Below are 23,683 nucleotides of genomic sequence, written 5' to 3'. Positions count from 1 at the left end.
GTGGAAACTTTGCGGCCTTGCCAAAGTGTTTCCTTCAGCTCCTCCCTAAACTTCAGGGAACTGATGTGCATAAGCACTGCTCCAGGCACCGCCCCGCTAAAGAGCTCTTATGGCATCCAGCCTTTGAAACAGCTGCTTCTCTCCTCCTTCTCCTGCAGCCTCCCAAACCTCCACCCTTGCCACCGCTCAGAGCCTGCTCCCTGCCAGCACAGTACTAGCGATAACTTCCCGGCCTTGAAGGGAAAAATAGGAAAGGGTGGAAGAAATTAAAGACAGTTCCCAGCAGCACACTTTAGGCAAAACCCGGCTCCTCTTATAAAGGCTAGGCCACGAATCTCAACCCATGCATGACCCATAGGCACTACTGCGGTATAAACAGAGAGAATAATTTACACTATTATGGCCAGGCTCTTAGAGAGAGTGAGGCGAAGAGAAGGACAAGTGAGGCTCGGGCCAAAGTGCATGGAGTTGGCTCATGGTGCTACCTGCTGAACCCGGTAACTGGCCTGGGTCTGTGGGAGAGGCCTCTGCTCAGTAGCTTCAGAGCTGGGGCTGCAGCCCGTCTCGCTGCTGTCAGTGCCGGTTCTCGGCGGCTGTGCTGAGGGTGAGCGGCTCTTGCATGCGAAAGGGAGGAAGAGCACTAATAGAGGAAGGGGAATGGGAGACAAAGATTGATGCAGGACACAGATGAAGGGAATAAGGACTGTTTAAAGAGGCTGAGAAACTTGTGTTTAAAACAGTATGATGGAAAAAATGGGGGAGAAGAAGTAGGATGGGAGCAAAGAGGTGGGGAATCACAGTATTAAGGTGAAAGAAAAAAAATGGAAAATTTTTTACTGTTGCTAGAGGATTTTCGGAAGGGAATGGAGACTGATTCAGACTGATGCAGGTTCATGCACATGACTATCCTGGAAAAGATTCCCCTGACAGCAACTGTAAGCCAGCGACCTACAGTATCCTCACTTCTGCTAAGCCTGAGTGAGCTGACAAGAACTGCATGCTGTAGTATAGTCATCCGAAGTTTGCTAACCAGGTCTGAAGCTAGGGTTCTAATTAATATCTCAGAATGATTTTATTTTGATTGCAAATCAGCAGTTCTTATGGAGTCTGTAATATAGGTACAAACATACATACGTGCATGCAAATAAAAATATGCTGCTCGAGCAGCCCTCTGAAAGAGGACACACTAAAATAAAAAGCACAACAAAATAAAAACAAAAAAATGCTGAAAGGCAAACAGATTACTTGAAACTATGTAACCTCTTCATCTAGTGAGGTACTTTGTTTTCTCTAAGCTGTATCCTGGTAAGCCCAGCTCCTTTTATCATCATAAAAAATAAGAAAATGCTCAGAGGATAGCGGCTGTCTCATCCTCAGTGTTATCCCAAGTTTAAAAAATGTACAAGCACAGCTCTACACAACCAAAAAATAGATTTATTGTTATTGGAATGAGGGCAGTGGTTCAGCACTTGGCATGATCACTGTTTACAACAGTAATGCTCCCGGAGACAGGAAGTTCTAAAAATCACTCTGCCATTATTTTTCTCCTGTTGACGCTTTCTGATTGAGAGTTCTTTTGCCCAGACCAAATTTTAAGTAACCCAACAGAGTGTTTGTGAGCTGGCAAAGATAGCCACCCTCATGCTCGGCCTCACAGACCACATGATGTTTTCGATTCAAATATCCTCACTGAGCTGTACCATATACTTTCTCACACAATCAGCAATTCATACAAAAATGACTGCACGTATCAAGTGTGTACTGAAGACAACTTGGACTGTACTGTCATAATAAGAAAGTCTTCTCTCCTTCCCCTCCTCCAACCAACAAGTCTCTGCCAAAGGCTTGCACCAAGACAGGAGTTTTGTTTAAAGGGCTTGGTGTGCTACTCAATCTCATGACGACCCACTCTATTTGACCTGAAATATGCAGCGAATCATCTGTACCAGTGCAAGGAATTGTCATGCTGAATTCTTCCATGGCTGCTTGGTTTAACAAAGCAATCCTAATAAAATTAATGATATGACGAAGCAACCCTAAGTCACTTAAAAACAAAATTACCATTGCCAGTCTCTCTCTTATAGAGAAAAACAGCACTACAGCAGGGGTGGGGGCAGACCCAAAATTGCTGCCGATTTCATCACCAACCTGCCAAACCAACCTGCCAAACTGACCTTCCACTGGCACATCCCACTTTCGCTGTTTATCAATCAGACATATAAACAAGCAGTTCTTTTTATACTATACCAATGGACTTGCTTTCACGTCTGATTCTTGTATTTCTTCTATTTGAGACTCATCTGGAAAACTTGGTTAATTGTTACTTAAGTATCTGATACCATGTCCCCTGAAGCATTCCACTAGTTTGAATCAGGACCCAAGCAGTCGTTTAATACTGATTTTACGATTCTGTTGCATAGCATTCTCCACTGTTTTGTACATACTTTTATGATTTTGAATGCATTTAAGTAAAAATAAAACAAATTTTAACAAAGTGCTTAAATAATGTAACCACAAACTGAAGCTACACTGAAAGAGCAACGTTCTGACATCAGAAGACCAATAAAAATAATTGGACTCAGAATCCGGGCCAATAATTTCTTGTGTTTTGAGTATTTTTGAGATTCCAGCTTAAACTGATTTTTCTTCCCCAAAATTATATCCAGAAGGAAGAGTTCTGAAGGCAGAAACTTCTGATTATGCTTAGTAACATCTCTTTAGTGTTGTCCTATCAGCTACTCCTGTGAAACAAGAGTGTTCCTTTGGCTCTATAGAAATTGAAAACTATTGGGAAATTTATCCACATGAGTCTAATCCTGATAGCTGGTAGAAAATATGTATGTATGCTTTATTTCCGGTCCTTTCCAAAAGGCAATTTTAAAAAAGGCCTTGTTGGAAAGCTAGCTGCAGCATAAAGTTCCAGCTAGAGATTTCAGTTTTAGATTGAGATCTTCTGTATTAGGTCAAGACACTTCCACATTAGCTACTATTATGATAACCTATTAGCAATTATTTTCATCTGGAAAACATGTTTCTTTCTTGGAGTTTTTTTAATGTTAAATTCTACAATGAAGATAGTTACTGGGATTAATGATTCCATGAGGAAAATATGTAATGCTTACTGAACCATGAAGCTTTCCCTCTCCAAAATAACTATTTATGTTTAATTTTATCCAATGAACTTCTATAGTGTCAGTCTTTTTGCATCGGATTGATTTCATCATAGTAACCTAAACTGGTTGATTATACATTAAGAAAGCAGGGTACTCTGCATTAGTAGCATTTCTAAGTTTGAAATGTTTATGAATGGAGGGAGAAAAACAAAAAAAAGATTTTTTTTTTTTAAATCAGGTAATCAAGCAAGAGGGGCTGAGAATAGCTGAAGTTTTAAACTACATTTTTCTTTCAGAAATTACTTACTTGGGCTTACAAGCCAGACGGGCAGGTTTTCCCAGTAGCATTCTCAAACTAGGGTGAGGAATAGTAATTCTGGACCCCAGCCAATTCCAATGTAAATCTGTTTTGTTCAGGAAAGCGAGCCAAATTGCCTTTATACAACGTCTCGCTGTTTTGGGAGACCCATGATATTCTCAGCCCCCATTCTTGGTGTCAAGAAAATAAAGTGCTTTTTTAAATTCTGAACTACAGATGCAGCCAGAGCAATACAGGCAAGTGCTTGCTATTAAATACGAAATGAACACTGAAATGTAGTTCAGTTCTTTGATTAAGTTTCAGTGTTTCAGTGTTTCAGCATACATGTGTATGCCTCGATAAACACGCATGATCAGATCTTTGAACGGAGTGAATTGGTGTAACTCTCTCAAAGTCAGTGGAGAACCACTAAGATGAAAATGTGGACAATAGTCCTACACACGGGCATTTGAAAAAACTGTCAGGTATCACTACTGTGGCAGATCTCATTTGAAGCACACAGAAGAAAATAAAAACTATTTGTAAAAATGTCAAGAATGATAATTTTCTGCTCTTTTAAAAGAGAGAGAAGTGGCTTGCCAACAATTCTGCAAGGCTTTTAATGGGAATGTTTATACCTAAGTGATAACTGACAGATAATGAAAGAAAGTGAGGCATGAACCGGAATCATCATGGGTTAAAACCATTCCTTATTCTTCAACAGTGATTTTAAATCAGTCAAGGTACACAGTGTCCACTATGACTGTGACTGACATGAACTTTCAATCACTGTTCACAGGATCTTACTGGCATCACATTATCACTGGTGGCAACTGAACTTATTCAAACTCAAATATTACACAGCAAACAAAGTTTCGGTTAATTTTCCTCTAGCGAAGTATCAAAGGAAGCAATGCCCTTTGATGCAGCTACCTTACGCTTTAGGCTTTATACAAATTCAACAGAACAGCACCTCAGAAATCTTGTACCAAATGCAAACAATCCCCACCTTTGAAAAACAATCCCTTGTTAGAGGAGTAAACAAAAGCATACATTAGTCATTCACGCCAAAGATGGGCAGCCAATGGACTTTATGAGATTTAACCTCGAGGACTGACTAATAGCATGCAGTGTTCCCACATCATTGTATCACTGAAATAGTCACAAAAAGTTGAATATCATACAACATATAACACCTATATGTCCATATGCACATTCATATAGGCTATCAGCAACTGATCACCAGCAGAGCAAGGGGCTAAATGACGCACTCGACAAAGCTTTTCTTTATGAATAGCGACTGTTCTCTCTCAGCCACTGAATTTTGACCTTGAAAATCACACAGTTCACTGTTATGATTTCTAGCTTCACTACCATGGCCAGGAACTGAACTACAGGTTTGTTTTTATTAGCTTCTCAGCCACTTTGCCAGCTATTCATTTGAATCTTCTAAACAGTCATCTCTGAATCATAATGCAAATTCCATTTACTGAAAAGGTGGAACCTTTAATATAACAAATGAACATGTTTAATGACTGATACTTTTAGACATTACAGCATCTCTCATGTTTTCAGTAAATGGATATAATTTTCTCTGCATTACCCTATTATTATTCTTTGCTAGCATTACAAAGCTACATTCTCAGCTGCGGGTGTTTTCCACCAAGTGCATTCTGAAGACAGCCCAAACAACAAGATTTAAAAGACATCTCCCTCTGCATCCTAAGCTAAAAATGCTTCAGGATACTGAGGGATTGGATGGGTATTTTATACATAAAACGTTTTTATTGCTTGCATCTATGTTTCAGCAGAGCCACGTTCTTCTACGACTGCAGATTGTATTTATATTAGAAGAATATCTACAAAGGCATTTCACTTCAAAAGCAAATAAAAGCTGTTGCATATATTCAGGATAACTTCCTCAGTCAAAAGCCTGACCCATCTCCTATTTGAAAGGAAAGATTTTGAGAGGGAGAGCGGAAGTGGGTCAGCTATGTAATTCTCCTGAAGTATGCTTATAACTGTGTTTGTAGAGTCACACTTGCAAACGCATCAGGAGATGGCTACAACACCGAAAGAGTGCCCACATGGTGGGAGACAGAAGGGGAAATGGTGAGGAAAGGTCACCTAGCCCCAGCGTACTCAATCTGTTTCTGAGAGACAGCAACACATAAATTGTAATAAAGGTGTAGTAAAAAAGAACCTATTTAAGTGCAGTAGATACTATCGTTTTGATTTGTGAATGGTACAACACTGTATTGTCCTTAAATAACAATGTTGTACTTGGAAAAACGTAATGTTATGTTCCGATTTTATTTGAAGATATGAACTAAACAAAAGAAAAATACATAAGCAAATATCATACGAAGTCACACAGAAGATGCGACACTTTTCATTCTTGACCTTAAAATGGAAAGGCTAATGGAAAGGCTTTTTCTAAGCAATAGTTCACCAGCTTGTCTTCTGTAGGTTTGATTTAACAACCCTGACCCATGTAAAGTGACTCCACTCACAGGAATTAGGGCAGTAATGTAAGGGAAGTACTTAAAATAATCTTGTAATAGGAAAGTAAATATGATTGTTTGGAATTTATGGTTTTTAAGATTATAGGATTCAGAAAAAGACTGAAGTTACTAAGGTTCCTGCCATTGATTTTACAGGTTTTTGAATCAAGCTTTGTACACCTGTTAACCCGCAGGATATGTGCACTGTATGCGTGAGCTACTATTTGCAGCTTTCTGGCAACAGTTGTGCATAGTTACAGTCTAAGTTTTGATTCTTTTTTGTTGCTTACACTCATAAGACCTTTTTATTTGTACTAGTAATTAATGGTTATTACAGAGATACAGAAAGTCAGATATTAAGCTGTTCTATTCTATCCTATCCTATCCTATCCTATCCTATTCTATTCTATTCTATTCTATTCTATTAAGCAGCTTGCAGTAGTACATTAAACAACACGCATGTTGTTCTACATCTAGCTGAGAGAAAGAAAGGTCAGAAAAAGTGCCCTATACCTCCAGCAGGTTGTGATGAAGTCTGAAAATTCTTAGATCTTGTGGGAATTGTTTGTAATTTTAGGTTGACTCATTTTGTTACAGAGATCAGTTTTTACGGAGAGTGCCATCACACTGCAAGCCCTGAGATGGTCACGATTCTTTCTTTACACAGCTGAGAATTTGTATTTTAAATTGAAAGAAAATATATAATTTAAACTTAAATGTGCTGTTCTAAAGTTGCAGAGAGACTTCTGGGGTCACAATGAGGCTTACTGTCTTTGTGAATGCTTTTTAAATGAGATCCTACCATTTAAAAATTGAAGTAACACGGACGACAGGCTAGGAAAAAAAAACATAAACAAGAAAAACACATAGCAGATTCTGTACCTTCGGAATTGGCCTAAAACAGATTTTGCAGTGTTCCCTGCTGCATAAAACTTGATATATTCTGTATTCAAATTCTGTTTTACTAGAACTTAATATTACTAGCAAATACAACCAAACTATAGTTATGAACAAATACGTACCTCTCCCACTTCTACCCACAAATCTGAGGTCATTGAACCTTGCGACTTGGTTTTTCATGGCAGCTGTTGCATTTCTGAGTTCTGCAGAGTAGTTTTCATCATTTCCAGCCATTACTGTTACCAGCGTCCCATCGGGCACGTCTCCTAAGGCCACCACCTAAGAAATCAAAGAGCAGAATCCTCAGCTTCCTTACGTGACATTTATTTTCAGGATGCAGAACATCAACAAGTGACACGATAAAATAGGAAAGAGCAGCAACAACAAAAATATGCATAGACTAAAAAGCTGTTTGGTGAAAACAGGAAGCTTTTCCATTACTAGTTTGCAGAGCTAGGGAAAATTTTTTACATTGATCTACATCTGAAATACAAAGAATGATGTGCACCTCGGCATGAAAAATGCCAATATATACTTTCCAATATATACTGTTGTAAATGTCAGTTAAAAAATGCAAGTAAAAGGCACTGATTCCGCTCTCATTTTCATCAGTAGCATTACTTTTGACCTACATCAAAGTCAGTACAATCATGTAAGTGTAAAATTCACGGGAAAATAAATCATGAGAAAACAAAAATAATTCAATTGTCTCATGAACACAGAGGGATGGATTCCCCACAGTTGTACTAGTTCTCTATCTTTTCATTCCACTGATCTCAACACAGCTACCCAAGCATAAAACTAGAATAAGTCCATTGAAAAGTAGGCCTCGACCGTATGTTTAATCACAACCTACTATATTTCTTTTTTCCTTTAGGAGTAAGAACGGGAATCATTGACTTAAGACCTCACCCATGACCTGATGGATGGAAATTGCGATCTGAACTAATGAAACCTACAATAACTCAATCAAAGGTTTTCACCTAACACCTAAAGGTTTGCAGTGTAGGTCCTTAGTGCCAATATCTACCAAACAAATATTTAGAAACATAAAATTTGCTCTATTTTTGACATGATGTGCTGAGAGATAGGTAGATTTCTAGCCTTAATTTTTTTGACTTGTATCTACAACGTTCACACTGCTTAAAATAATAAGAATGTAATTTTATCTTAACTTCTTGAGCAGAACTGAATTCAGGTCTCAGAACAATTTTACCCTGCTGTAACTGAATGGTGTGTTTGGTGCTGCTCTTGATTTTCTCTGGCAAAAGTAAGAGCTTGAACTTGGTCCTCTGTCATGCTTTTTTAGATCCTGTTGCTAAGATGTTCCCCCCAATTAAGTCTGCAATTAGTGTCCTCAAGAATACTACAACAAAAAAAGTTTTAAAAAATCTAGTTTGTTTTTATTTCCTCTTTTACATATTTTAAGAGGAAGTAGTCCTGCCTCATGTCATCTGAGCTACTGCTTGATATTTTTCCTTCCTCTTAGCATTTTCAAGTTTATGTCCATGTAGTTATAATTGGCTCAAATTCATCACAGACCCAGTCTCATTTCTATTAGTTTCTAATCACACTGTTCTTTCCAAACAAGAACAGCAGCTACTTTACTTAATCTGGTTCTGATGCTTATTTCCAAGTTGTAACTATTTCACATAGTACCATAGAGGTCTCCATCTCAGGTATTTCATAGCCTTTCCTTATACATGAGGCTGCAGATCTCACTTCAGTGCTCTCCCATTTGTCACCTCTAACCCCCTATTTTCACTTCCACATACAAAGTTAAAATCACTGTGTCAAAATTCCCTCTTTACGTATATATTTCAGCTTCCTCTTTCCCATTCCTCTGTGGCCCATGCTTTTGTTTTTTGTTCTCCTCTATATGCTATAATGTGTTTCTGTGGCCTGTTCTATACTCAGCATTGTGCTTTTCAAATTTCCCTGATCTTGACATAAAATAGTCCCTGCTCAAAACGTTTCATCTATGAAGTTTCTCCTGCCCGAATGTTGTGTAATGAAGCGCACTGTTTCACTAGATCAGCCACTGCAAACCTGATGTGCTTACCCAGTTCTTTAAAAGCTATCATAAAACCTTAATACATGCATGTATTTTAAAGACTTCTGACATAAGAAAGAGAAAGGGGAAAATCTGGGCATTACTCTGACGCCCCCGTGATGCAAATATTTTATGTTTGTTTAAGGAAATACATGCTAGCCTTTCATGGGATAAAAACCCTGCATGAATTCAAGGTCAGCTGTCCCTTATTGGACAAATATTATTTAAAATAATCACTTTTAAGTTACACTGAATGCAACCACAGTGATAAGAAACATGAAGAAAATATTAGAAACAAGTATGAAAAAATTGCACAGTACAAAAAAAGAAACTAGAGTTAAAAGTCACAAACAACAGAAACAGAAATACAAATATTTACATTAGAAAAAGACTAAACAGATAAGTTGGGACTTGCTGACTGGAGATATCTAGTACTTTGCTTTACTGTTTACCTCTTAAAAATACATCTCTAGAGAAGCGGGAATAATATCAGAGTTGTAACGCTGCTGTGTATCTAAATTACCTACTTCTGGTGCATCACAAAAATGGCCTTTTAAATCAAGATTTAGATTATTTCCTAACAGTGTTTGGATAATGAATCTATATGGCACCTTAATAGAGTTACTATGTATTTTTCTCTGTTTCTCATAATCATTCTTTATTTTAGAAAAAATAATGAATGAAAATGATAATTTTGGTTTGAAAGAATATTCTGATCCTAAAGATTAAGTATAATGAATACATTTTTATAAGGAAACATGAATAGAAAACTCTGTATTTCTCTTTTTACTGGCGCAATAGATGGCAGAAAATACTTAATAAAAATCAGCGGGTTTTTTTTATCAGACGAGAATAAGATACCGGCAGCACAGGAAGGACTTGAACTGAATTTTCTTGTTTCTGAAAGATCTAAATTATCTTGAGAATTACGACTTAAAAGAAGGTCTTTGTAAATATTCAATATTTCGTACGAAACAAATGGGATTGTTTTATATGTGGCAAAATATTTCGGGACTCCTTTCTCAGCAGTGCAGTTTTTGTTGGGGGACAAGCGGCAGAGAAAGCATCGGAAAGCAGGTGCCTCACAACCTACTATTCCAAACCCTCGCAAGGAAATATTCTCCCAGTTGCTTTTTTTTTTTTTTTTTTGGGGGGGGGGGTGAGTATTTCCGTGTTAAAATATACCAGTGGTCCAAACGCTTCGCTTTACTTCGAGAAGCCGACCCCTCGCTGCGTTTGCAGGAGCCGGGATCCGGCTTGCGGGTCGCACTGGTTACGGGGAGAAGGCGAGAGAAGGGGGTCTCGCAGGGCGCTCCGAAGCTCCCTCCGGGCCGCGCGGCGTGTTTTCTGCGGGCAGTTTCCGCGCCAGCACGGCCGATGCCTCCGCGGGGCTCAGAGAGGCGAGGGGACGGCAGCGGCCGCGGGGGACACCGGCGGCGCCTCGGACAGCCGGACCGGCCGAGGGATAATCGCGGTATCGACACTCTTCTTTCCTCGCTTTCCCACCGGGGCAAAGAGCGGAAGCTTGCGGGCGTGCTTCGGGGACAGCCACGCGTGGTGGCACTTGCACAGCCGCCGCCGGCGAGCCACAGGGGCGCACTGAGGGGGACCCAAAGGAGAAAGCGCAGGCAGATTGCGAGACGTCGCTTATCTCCCTTCCCGGCGGGGCGGAGCAGCTCGCACGTCTATTTTATACAGTAACTCTGCCTTCCAGGAGCAGAGCTTCCCAAGTAATTAGCAGCAGCTGCACAGTGCGTGGGTGACAGTATAATAATTAAGCTTAAACGTGTGAATTTCGGAAGTGACCCTGCCAATTTGTTCCTCCCGCGCCCCAGACTCATATATGCGTAAACAAGAAGACTCTCCAGACATAATAAAACTTTTTCCTCAAGCCGCGTTCTCAGCAGTATTTCCCAAAATTGATTACTTTCTCCCTCTTTTTTCCTTCCCTCAAAAGTCCTCAGAAAGACTCGGGTCTGCTCTCCTTCGGCGACGTTGTACTGGGGTGGTCGGGGTCTAGCAGCGACCACAAAAGTAAGCAGTAGAAACTTCGCAGTTCCCGATCGCAAGGCTAACCCCGGGACTTTGGCGAGCGCCTAGGCTCACGCCTCGCAGAGACGGATAACGAGGATAATTACCTTTTCTCTCCCCGGTCGGAAGCAGAGCTGCATCAACGGCAGGAAAAGCAGCGCATTCGGGAAGTTATCAATAGGCCAAAGTCGAAAAAGAAAAATGACCGAGGGGGGATGATTTTGACAGGAACCCAGGTAACGGGAACCAGGCCGGGTAGAGGAGCGGAGGGCAGCAGTACCGCCGGCGCCCTCGGCCGCCCGCCCGCCCGCCGGGAGCCGGGCCGCGGCTCCCCGCAGCCCCGCGCCTGCACCGGCCGCGGCCCCGGCAGGGGAAGTCGGGGGCTGCCTCCCCCGTGCTTTGGCGCACTTTTACTTCGGCTGTTTAAGCGCACGTTTAGCGAGCGGGCTGCTGAAAACAAACCGCCTGTCAGCCCTCAAGGCGGGCCCTCAAAGAGTCAAAACAGGCAAGAGGTGCTTAAGGTAGGCCCCGAGATTTAAAATAAATAATAATAATAAAAAAAAAAAAGAGATAGAGAAAGGTCTGTTTTTCCCCTAAGAGCCTCTGCCAGCCCGGCGGAGGGCAAGGCCCGCTCTTCCGAGCAAGGGCCGCGCGGTCCCGCCGTGCCCTCGCCGGCGACGCCGGCACCGGCGCCGGGAGGCAGCATCGGGCGGCATCGCCCCCGCGGTGCCGCCACCGCCGGGGGCCCCGGGGACCGCATCCGTCCCGACACAGGCTGTGCCGGCATCCCGTCCCCGGGGCGGCCAAACTCGGCGGGTTTTGTCTTTTCTTTCGCCTTCCTCAGCAGCGCCGCCGCTCACTCCCGGAGCTATGAATGAGCCGAGGCGAGCGGCGGCAGCTGGAGCCCGGTGCCGGCGCCGGCGGGGACGGGCGGCGCGGCCCCCGGGCAGCGGCCCCTGTCCCCATCCCTGTTCCTGTCCCTATCCCTGCCCCTGCTCTCGTCCCCGCGCCCGCAGACGTACCTTGAAGGCAATGGGCAGCGTCTTGTTGCAGCGCCAGTGCGTGGGCAGCACGGAGCAGAGGAAGTTGGGGCTGTCGGTGCGCACCAGCTCCCCGGGGTGGTCGGCCAGGACCTCCACCATGCTGCGGTCGGCGCTGCGCAGCTTCCCCGCCAGGGCGCCGCTGTGCTCGGGGCCGGGCAGCGGCAGCGTCTCGGTCATCTTCCCCGGGCTCAGCGCGGTGGAGGGCGGTGTGAAGCGGCGGCTGGTGCTGGTATCTACGGGGATACGCATCACAACAAGCCTTTTGAGTGAAAGACCTCCACAGAGTTTTTACAGAGCAGCGAAACGAGCGTAACTCTTCAGCGGTCTGCTCTCTGGGGACCAACATAAACGGATACAGGCTGAGGACCCGGGGGAAACTCGTTTCTACGCCAGTCCCCAAAGTTAATTTTTTGCTGAACGCGGCTGAGATAGCGAGCACGCTGAGACTTAACTCTTGGCTTCCCGGTGCTGCGGAATAGATCACGTTAATCCAATAATCGAAACAGTCTTCCGTGCGAGGTTTTACCGCGGCGCCTCTGCATCTAGTCTTTGGCGGCTACCAAAGTTACCACAGGGAAAGATCTTTTCAAACTCTCGAGCACCGAGGACAATTTTATGCAAGTCAAATATACGGCGCGCTCAGAAACACATGCAAAACCCGGGATTCCCAGAGAGTCAGTTTCCTATCAGTTTCTTCCAGATGATTTCTCTAAAGTCCCCAAAAGAAAACAAAATGCATCAGCGTCTTCCATAGGCAAAAATCGCTCTTAAAGATGGTGAAATTCGGGTTCAGTCTTCCGAGAATGCGATACGTGGACTAGATTTTCTGATCAAAGGCCAGCTGGCTATAACTATATATACATTCATACACACACACACACACACACATGCACACAGATATATACTGTACTTCATAAAATATTTACAATATAATCTATAGAGAATTTAAACACAACAGGAATCCATTAATGTTCTCCGCAAGATTTTTTTAAGCAGCCTTGAAAATCAGCTTCAGTAGTTTGGTGTGCGTTGCGCTAAGAGTACTCAAGTCATGACCTTTCAATAATTCTTGCATACACACACACACAAAAAAGCTCAGTGCATGGCATTCAAGCTTTAAATATCTGTCTTTGTACTTGTCTTTGGTATAACGTCTTTCGTAAATTTAAAGAAAGGTCGCAGCCGATCACAAGCTCTGAGGCTAAAAGGTCCACGTCTGAGAACTTGGGTTTTGGGATGTTGGTTAAATTGTGGGTTCTCTCTGTGGTTTTGTGTGTGCAACAGCGCTCTCTCTCTCTCACTCACGTTCTCCTCAGCAGTCAAACCAACAGTCTGCAACAACTTCGTAAGTCATTGCCAATTTTTTTTTTTTCAGTATCTGAGGCAGTCTTCCTCTAAATCGGCCACAGGAACCGGCTGCTTAACAATATTTTAACCACAGCAGGTGGAAGGCTGCTTTCGGAAACATGGCTTTTCTTTTTGTCGCCTCAGGTCAACGGGATCGATACAGAAAGCCGGCAAGGAAAGCCCACGCGCGCGCGCACACACACAGAGAAAATCAAAACCAACCAACCAACAACGACCAAAAAAAAAAAAAAAGGTTTTAAAAAAGACTAGTTTTGAACGACTGAAAGCTTTCCTTCCGAAGAAAAAAGTGGGGGCAGCTGCTAGCCTGCTAGCTAAAGACCGAAAGCAATTAGGAAGAAAAAAAAAAGAAAAGAAAAAAGTTCCCAGCCGGGGTTAGAAGTTAAAGTCTCCAGCCCAGACGATCGCCTGAGAAAAAGCACATTTCCACAGCAAAGAGGTCTTGCGTCTTCACGTGAGCGCGGAGTGCTTCCTTGGCGGCCGCCCACGGCCCGGCGCTGCGCTGCGGATGCCCGCCGCTCCGCTCCGCGCTGCGCTCCGCTTCGCACCGCACCGCACCGCACCCCCGGCGCGCCCGGCTCCGCGCGGCCGCCGGCGCCGTGAGTGGGGAGTGCCCGGGCAGGCGGCCGCGCTCGCAGCGAGAGCGCGGAGGAATGTCATTGCCTCGGCTCCTTTGCATACGGGGAGGGCGCGGGCCAATCAGAGCCCGCGCCGGGAGCGGCCCGGGCGCGGCCGCGGGCCGGGGCCTCCTGGAATTGGCCCCGCCGCCGCCGCCGCCGCCGCCGCTACTGTGCGGAGCGGGCAGCCGCTGTCAGCGGGATGCCGCGGCCGCCGCAGCGCGCACGCACGCACGCACTCACACGCCCCCGCATGTGCCGCTGCTCTCAGACCCCGCCGCCAAGCCGCTGGCCATGTGCGTGCTGCACCCGGGTCCCCGCTTGCGGTTCGCCGCGGCGGGCCGAGAGGGGGGGGGGATACTACAGCAGCGGAAGCGGCGCGGAGGAGGGAGCGCTCCCGGCAAACACCGCCTGCCTCCCCCGCGCCGCCGCCCGAGGCGCGGCCAGCCTGCCGCAGCGCTCCGCGGCAAGTTTCGTCTGCGCTTTACTCGCAGTCCGCCCCCCCCCGCCGCCGCCGCGCAGCGGGGCCTCCCGGCCCCTCGCCCCGCTGGGCGGGATGGCTTTAGGGCCGGTAACCGCTCGAGCTGCCACGGCCGAAGCGGGCACCAGTCCGGGGGCGCTGCGGCCCGCAGCGAGCCCTTCGCCGCCCGCCATGTCGCGGCGCCGCCGGGCAGCCCCGCGGCTCCCTCCGCGCTGCCTGCGCCCCTCAGGGTCGGCCGTTACCCTCCGGGCTCGGCGGCTTCTCTTTTTTTTCCCAAATGTGCGGGTTTTGGGGGGTTGGTGGCGAACGGTACGGGTCCCCGTGCATCCAAACCCGGACGACGCTGCGGTGGGGTCTCCTCCGCGCAACTCGGCGCCCTCAGCCAGCCCCGAACCCGCGGCCCCGCCGCGGCCGTCGGGCTGCGGCTGTTGGCGCCCTCGCGCCGCCGGCGGGGCGCCCTGGCGGTGGCGGGCGCTCGCTCCGGGCGGAGGCGGCGGCCCCGGGGCGAACATGCCCCCGTTTCGGGGGGGGCCGGGCCCGGGCCCGGGGCCGGGGGTGGCGGCGCGCTGCCCGGCGGGCGGCCCTGCCGCGGCGGGGCGGCCCTGGCTGCAGCTGCGCCGCGGCGCCGGCAGAGGGGGCCCGCCGCCCGCCGTGGGCCCGGCCGGCCGGGAGCAGCGGGGCGGGGGCGGGGGCGGGGGCGGCCACCGGGCCGGTGCCGCCCGGCCGCCTGCGGCCGGCGCGGCGCATCTCCGCGGCGGCAGCGCGGCGGGGAGGGGAGGCGCGTTTGGGCACCGCGGGGGCCGTTTCACGCCGCCGCGCTCGCACGACAACCTGCGCGGCGCCGGCCGCCCGGTTCGGCGTACGCTGCGCCCTGGCTGGACCAGCAACAGGTCTCTCGTTTAAGCGGACGGGTTTGGTACAGAAAGCGCCGCATTTGACACGACATTTCAACGCTTCCGCGCGCTTCTCTAAGCCCGTCGCTCGCATGGCTACTTTTCTCCATCCATTGCTCCCTGTTGCACTCTTCCTCGCATGCAATTATCCCGAATTTAAATTATTACGGAGATGTTTTCTTTTGCTTTAAGGACAAAATTTTACAGGCAAATGGATGCTATAAACTTCAGCTTAAAAACCATCTGGGGTATATTAGTAGCTGATAACGTTTTATAGGCATTGTAGAGATAAGAGGAGTTATTTTAGTGATGTACATACATCTATGTACATCGCCTAAAATACCCGTATAGTATTTGTGCTTTTTTTTTTTTCCTCAGTTCCTACTGTTTTAGCCAAGAAGTAGAGAGTATTTTATATTTAAATTAAGGAATATGTTGAGCTGAATTTCACTCGCTACTTTTCATTCTTCCTTAATCTGAATTCCTTAGTATAAATACAAAGTAAACCCGATCTATTACACATGTGAACAGGCAGAAAGATACAAAATGCCACAATTTAACAGGTGAAAAAAATATTACACACTTACAGTTTTCTATAACTTAGTGGCATTATCAACCCTGAAATGAAGGACGTTAAACTAAAGGTGACAGTACGTATTTTTTAACTGCATAGAAACTTTTGAGCTTTTATGAAGGTGAGTTAAGGTGTTACGTAAGAGCAGGGTGGATAGAGAAAATATTGCAGTGAGGATAACTTGACACAAATCGAGCAAGGTATTTTACATGCCTATTAAGACTAGCCACGTGGATTTTAATTTTTTTTAATTAATTCAATTTATCGTCTTCTTTATAACTTTATTTTTGCATGACAAAGAGAGGAACTCTCATAGGAATTTATTGTCCCCTTACAACATCTTGTGCAAATACTCTGGAAGGATAGGAATTAATGAATTAAGCACCTTGTAGGAATGTCAGTAAGGAGGTGAAGTATGGAAATGATGGCAAAAATTTAAAATTGGTACTTCTTCTCACATGACAAGTCTTTGTAGCTTTCCTAATGCTAAGAGTTGCACTCGGACGCTCAGTCTTTTGTACAAAAATCCCTTTGAAACGGGAGTCACAATTGCTATTTATACCTTTACCAATTCTCATACAGCACTCTTTATATTTGTATTTTGACATCAATTTATTACAGCAGTAAACAAACCACAACTGAATCTCTATCTGCCATGCCTTGCTTCTGTCATACAGGATTACTAGACCACAAAGCACTGAGCTTTTCACATAATACAGTTAAGCAAAGGCTTCGGAAATATGAGAGAAGGAGCAACAATTTAGGGATGGATTTTGAACAGCCTAAATTGCAAGGGGAGAATTAGAGCCTGGGCACCATGCGAGTTACCACTGCACATGCAAACACTTCCTGGCAAAACAGGCAGAAATGGACACCTGTTTGAAATGGTCTGAATTTGTGTGGGGTCAGAAAAAACTTGCATAAGGAAGGCAGCATAACATTTCGTTAAAGGGGAAAATAGGCAGACCTTAAGAGAATTGGCATACATGTAATATGAACAGAAACTAAAAGAACTGGCTACAGACCCTGGTCTTGCCAACACTTAGAAACATGCCCAACCTCATTCTTAGCAGTGTTGCTGCTGAATGCAACAGAACTCTCTTTGGGGAATGCAATTATGCACTCGCTTAATTGTTTGGAGCATCTGGTCTTAAAGTGGCATTATTCACTGGGTCAGCTCCTAACTCTCACGCCTGAATTTATTTAATATATGTATTAAGACCCTCTTGAAGATGCTTATAATTGTGTGAGCATGCCTTGCTTCTACTAGCAATGAATCAGTAGATTAATGCCTGTGAATCAAATTTGTAGGATCAGGCTTTTACATTGCCCCTGCAAGTATTTATTGCACGGCAGTTACCATTATGGGTAATCCCAGTGATTTACCTGAAAACAATAGCTACAGTACATGATACACTAAATTATTTTTGTGCTGCTAGAATAAAGAAACACTGCACAGAGAAAAGTAGCATCCTGTAACTATAAAGGCAAAACCCTCCTTATTCCCTGCACTGGTCTCTCACACACAATGAAATATGAATATTTCATCCCAGCATGTAAAGCGCATTTATAATGCCACTGAGAATGAGATGTGAGATGGCCAGTATAACGCAGGGGAAATTTGGCTCAATGGATCAGGTCTACACAGTTGTATGGTGTCTAACTTCCATTGATTTCAGGGAGGAGGAAGTGCCTAGACCCCTCCAGGGATCTTGTTTTTGATCTCTGGTAACCGATACATGGCTATCTGCTCTGCAAGAGGGGAGGCTGTCTGCTGCTCAGTTTACGCAAGGCAGAGGGGTTGTGGGAAGGCTGAAATAACACATATTCATTCCTTGCATTTAGTCTGGTCATCTAATTACTTTGTGACCCACATTTACCACTGAAAAGGTTCCCCAAAACTCTTCATCCTTTTTAGGATGTCCAGGTAATAACAGTGGTCAAGAGCCTGTCTCATTCTTCCTGGGCAGAAGTTGTGAGCCTTTTTCTTTTCAAATATAGAAGAGCAATTCATGCTCTTGTTACTCAAAATATTTTAAAGCAGACAGGACTCCCCTTATGAGGACTTGCCGTAACAGAAGCCCTGTTATCAGAGACATGAGTGACAAGGACACAGGTCTATAATTAAGAAGGGAGCTACTCTTGACCATCTTACCCTCCTGACCGTTCAGAAACTGCGACCACGAGGGTTGCATCTTTCTTTTTTGACTCAAACTAACAATTGGTGGCAAAGGGAAAAGAGATGGGGGAGACTTGGAGGACAAGTTTCGACTGAGAGGTGAAACTGTGAATTTTCCTTCAGCTTTGCAAGCCTGTGGGTTGGCTGCCCGGAGTTTTGCCAGGTGAAGGAATGAGTCAAAGCAAGAGACAAGGGAAGACCTGAGATGGGGCAGAGCTCTGAAAAGACCATCGATGGAGCGTGGTTCAGCTGACCTTTTCTACTGACATGGATACGCTTGCAAGGCACAGCAACACCGTACACCCAGCCCTGTGAAAGTCATGGCACCTCACCAGTACCACCACCATCAGAGACATTTTTCCGAGGCACCATTCTTCCTCTTTTCTCAAGGGGAAGGTTTAATAATTGTTATGAAGTTACTGCACCAGCAACCTGTGTTGATGCCTGGCCAGGCTGGCTCAGCTTTGCTGGGAGGTTTGTCATGGGCCAAAGGCCAGGCTGGGCTTATTTCTGGTGCACACCTACTCTGGGCATGTGTCAGTAAGCAGGTTTATGGCGTGTGATTGCTGCTAGTGCCCAGACCCAAGGGCTACAGGCACAGGCAGGGGACAGGGGGTGTCCTTTCTCCTCAGCCTACTTCATGAGGAGCACCCCTGTCTGGCCCCAGAAATACTCACTGGAATATTGCTGACAAGACAGTTTTACTCCTTGATCTTATACGACTATTGATAAATCTGTGAGTAGGAGTGGGAAACTGTGTTAGTTTTCAGTGCAAAAAGACCATTTGGTGGTTCATCTTGTGCGCTCCACATACCTGTGGATTAGACATGAGAAATGCATTGCTTTGCAGTGGGATGCAACTCATTTTGCCTTCCCCAAATTGAAAGCTGGTTACTTGGTGAGATGCTGCCAGATAAACAGAGAGAGGCTAGTCTGAGGGGCAGAAGTGGGTTGGGGGCACATCTAGAGCCGAGGGAGCAACCAATCTCATTTTCCCAGTGCTCCAGTCCTAGAGAGAGCAACGGGTTTAGTCCTGGCCGCAGTGTTATTGGCTATATATCAGTGTACGAGAGAGATTACAGAGAAGGGCAACTACAGTGATTAAAGGTCTGGAAGGAACTACCTATAAGGAAAGATTAAAGGAATTAAATACATACATATAATTTAGGCAAAAGGGAAGCCGAGGGGACAGCATGACTGTGGTTTACAAGTACATGAAAGACAACTATAAAGAGGAAGGGGAGGAACTGTTTTCATTAGTAAAAAATGATAAGACAAGAAATAACAGATGCCAACTGAAGTAAAACAAGTTCAGTTTTAAGAGCAGGGCCAACGTTGATCGTAAGATCAAATAGGCAGGAGAATACGCTCCCAGGGAAGCTGCAGAATCAACATCACTTGAACTTTTCAAGTCAGAGCTTGACAAACACCTTGAAGGGGAAAGTTTAAGAAATAGTAGAAGTGAAGCCAAAAAGCACGGGATGTACTGCATGACCTAGAAGTCCAAATGATTTTGAGGCCATTCTGGAGAGCTTTTAAAAACAAACACATACAAATACTCAAAGCTTTTGGATGATTTCTTTCTCTGAACAGTTCAAAATTAAAAGGAGGTGGGGAAAAAGGCTAGTGAGGAAAATTAGTCATTTAATATGATTTCACTGTGGCTAATCCCTACAGGAGAAGCCAATTACCTGAAATACTTGGGAGTATGGGGTGGAGAGGGGAATGGAAATTGTTGAAAAGCTGCCATCTGGTATAAGTACTTGCTGGTTTGGAGACTTAAAAAATACACATTGGGCGCTATTATACTATGCTCATTACATGCCTAGATTAATGCAGATAACATCACCCACACCTAGTATTTTCTGTGGCATTTTATATACTCAGGTTCACATCATTAACAACCTCCAGCACTAATTGTAACATTTGGGCTTTTGATCTTTAGCTCTGGTAGGAACACTACAGATGGCTTGTACCAGCAAATGGGGGTGGGGGGGGAATCCAGCTCCCTTTTGTTCCAGGACATTCAAAAGGAGCAGTAAATCTAACCCACCTGGCTGGCAGGGAATGGCTCTGGCATACAGAGGATTCTACAAATGGCAAAGAATTAATGTAACTATTTTATTCCTTCCTTAAGCGCCTCTGAGGGCATGGATGTGCCAGGGGAGAAGAAATTGTGGCTGTACTGCAGCTCAGCTGGCAGAACGGCCCTGAGTGCTCCAGACAGTTCATTTTATACTGGAAAAGCCCTGATGATATCTTGGTTTATGCTAGAAGCTGTGCGGGTCTGGGTCATCCTTGTGACCCAGACCCCATTCCTGCAATTAATGGAGACTGGCCAGACAGAGAGTCAGCCCCCTGGTTATACCCAATAGAGAGAAAAAAAAAAGTGCTACAGCTATGGCACTAATAGGTAAGACATAATGGTAGTATTCATGCTGCATCTGATGTGAGTACCTTGGTTTGCCTTGCTTAGAGTAGGTTTGCTTTGTTTTCAGTCAAAAATTCAGTATGAATTACAGTTTTCTGCAAAAGCTCCCAAAGGGTCACAAACAGGAGATTGAAATCGTTGGTATGTTTTTGGGACAAAGCTCCTTCCCTGTGCACCCTCACTGTGCTTTACTGCTGACCTGAGAAGTTCTGGTGCATCATCTGTGGGTTCTCTACTGAGAGCCCTGACTCTGCCAGTAAAGATGTCAATTACAGGGGAGTTGTATGACATAAATATTGTATTTCAGTAAAAATATCAGGGTTATCAAAACTTTGTACAAAAGCCTAAATCACTACTATCTTTGCCCAATTGAAATTTGAAACAGTGGCATTAAGATAAAAAAGCTTTTAAATCCCCAAATGGCCTTCTGCAGTCCCTCTGACAATTTACTTAAGCCCAGCTTTGGTTGTTCACGTCAGCAAGATGTGGAGATGCAGTGAAGGGCTGCATGTTCTGATCCTAATAAAAAGGAGCTTCTGACACTTTAGGAGAGAGGAAGAATGGTGGTTTCCAAAGGTGGGTCCCTCCCTCCCAGGTTTGCCAGAAGGAAAGTTGTAGTGTTGCAACACTTTGACTTTGGAGTGGAGTTAAAAACTAGGAAAAATAAGGATGCTAACTGCTTCTTTTTCCTTCTTTCTACATTACTTTCACCATGTAGAATCTGTGACAGACCAGAGTCATGAAGCAGGTGGCCACCAAGAAAACAGCAATGTTATTCCCAGTATTACATTTGTGATGCTTGTGTCCATGGATGATATTATTAGTGAAGGCATTTTGGGAAGGAATGGTTTCTCTTTTCCTCCTGTCCCTCCCTCTGCCTCTCTCTCTGTCTCTCTCTTTTTCCCCTTGGTTCCTAGAGACAGTCAGGGATGATAGAGTAAATGCTGGTAGCTCCTTCTTTCCTTGTCCACATGGGAGAGCTCCACACAGTGAGTTTGCGCAGCATTTCCTTCCCAGTAGTTACCCAGTGAGCTGGCAGCAAGGACTGGGATCTCTTTCCCAGAAAGGTCACAGAGGGGCCTTAGTGAGAGGCTATTGCAGCTCGAGCTTCAGATATAATTTGACTGGATGAGAGAGAAACTGCCATTCAGTCTTTAATCTATTTTGCTCCCTTAAAGACAGCAGCACGTGGTGTGAAATAGAAGCAGCTTCCTTTGATATTTTTGCAGCCCTCCAGGAAACACAGGTAATAAACTTGACATGTGAGCCTTAGCACTAATTACACTTAAACTGATGAGAGATGGATGTTCAGCAGGACAGATATTGCCATCCTGAGACAGAGAGAGCCCTCTTACCCCACGACTAATAGGAAACTACTCCCGATGTGAATCTTGGTGTGATTAGGAGTAGTAAATCTGAGGCACCTTATTTATGTACTAGAAACAGAGAAATTTGATCAGAAGCTGTTCTTTGCTTCTAGGTTTCTAGGCTTTTCCCAGTGTCTGTGTCAGAGGCCTGGTCTCAGCTGCATGTGGCCTTGCGAGTGGCCTTGGTCAGCAACTGAGCCAACCCCATATCAGTAAATATTAAGTATGCCCCTGACTGGCATACTTCATATTTATTCCTCCTAGTATGTGTGATGAGCACACAACAACAACTTCATGCAGAAAAGGGTTTTGCTTCCAAGCTGTTCGGGGATCATGCTTGGGACTTTCACCACAACATCACTTGATTGAATTGGGGATGGAGGAAGAAAAAGCCTAACTGCAAAGCAAAGGTGCTCTTAACCACGCTCAACACCGCTAATGCATTCTTCCAGCCACGGATGAAGCCACAAGTTAATCTCATAAATTGTTTGTTCTCTGCTTAACATTCCACCTGCGACTGACTCCCATGTGCTCAGCAGGTCTGAGCATGGCTGTACTGGTCTCAGGCTCATATCAACACCCGTTTACCCAGGAGGGAGCAGGCTCACTATATGGGATATCTGATTAACTAGAAAACATATGGACTAGTACTTAGGAAAGTCTCAGGAAGATGTGTTTTCAGACTCTTCAGATATAGACCTTTAATAGGCATGAATAAGAAGAGAAAATATATGGATAATTTCGAACAGTTTCCAACAATCTGATTAATAAGACAAATTCCAGCTAAAAAGCCCTGTAATTCTAAGGTAGCACCAACATTTGCCATTTATATACATGCAAACTTCTGCTGAACTTCACCCAGTAAGATTTGTTTGCCATCTTAGGCTGAGCATTTACTTAGGGGGCAATAATCAGAGAAGAGTACGATTTGTAAAGTTATAAATGTTCTTATCATTTGATAATATGAATTTACCAGAAAAATATGGTATAAGTGTGTGTACTGAAAGTGTGTGTACTCTTTCAGTACACACAAGTTAACACCAAGTTAATGTTAACACCAACAAAGAAGGACTGGTGGAAGATGTGAAGGTCGGGGGCTGCCTTGGCTGCAGTGACCATGAGATTGTGGAGTTCAGTATCCTGCAAGGAGGCAGCAGGGCACCAAGTAGGATCGCAACCCTGGACTTCAGGAGAGCAAACTTTGGCCTCTTCAGGGACCTACTTGGAGGAATCCCATGGGTTAGGGCCCTAGAAGGAAGGGGGGTTCAAGAGAGCTGGTTAATATTCAAACATCACCTCCTCCAGGCTCAAGAGCAGTGCATCCCTATGAGTAGGAAGTCAAGCAAAGGAGGCAGGAGACCTGCATGGATGAGCAAGGAGCTCCTGGCAAAACTCAACCAGAAGAAGGAAGTATACAGAAAGTGGAAAGGGGGACAGGCCACTTGGGAGGAATATAGGAATGTTGTCAGAGTATGCAGGGATGCGACGAGGAAGGCTAAGGCCCGTTTGGAATTAAATCTGGCTAGAGATGTCAAGGACAGCAAGAAAGGCTTCTTCAAATACATCAGTAACAAGAGGACGACGAGGGAAAATGTGGGCCCTTTGCTGAATGGGGTGGGTGCCCTGGTGACGAAGGATGCAGAGAAGGCAGAGTTACTGAATGCCTTCTTTGCTTCAGTCTTTACTGCTCAGGCCAGCCCTCAGGAACCCCAGATCCTGGAGGCAAGAGAGAAAGTCTGGAGGAAGGAAGGCTTTCCCTTGGTGGAGGAGGAGTGGGTTAGAGATCATTTAAGCAAACTTGACACCCACAACTCCAGGGGCCCTGATGGGATGC

General features: G+C 45.1%; 1 protein-coding gene across 2 annotated transcripts in view; it reads right to left on the bottom strand.

Moving 5' to 3' along the window:
* RUNX1 (RUNX family transcription factor 1) overlaps positions 1-12,191 on the bottom strand; it is a 78,277-nt gene extending 66,086 nt beyond the window's left edge. For both annotated transcript variants that reach the window (XM_067298924.1, XM_067298930.1), the window contains exons 1-2: positions 11,922-12,191; positions 6,938-7,094 (exon numbers count right to left, since the gene is read on the bottom strand). In XM_067298924.1, the coding sequence (XP_067155025.1) occupies positions 6,938-7,094; positions 11,922-12,191 (427 nt within the window). The remainder of the gene's footprint in view (positions 1-6,937; positions 7,095-11,921) is intronic.
* Positions 12,192-23,683: the final 11,492 nt, after the last annotated feature.

The sequence above is a fragment of the Apteryx mantelli genome, chromosome 1, assembly GCF_036417845.1.
Source record: "Apteryx mantelli isolate bAptMan1 chromosome 1, bAptMan1.hap1, whole genome shotgun sequence".
Classification (NCBI taxonomy): domain Eukaryota; kingdom Metazoa; phylum Chordata; class Aves; order Apterygiformes; family Apterygidae; genus Apteryx; species Apteryx mantelli.
The sequence above is the reverse complement of the archived record's forward strand: the minus strand, read 5'-3'. Positions and strand labels throughout refer to the sequence as shown.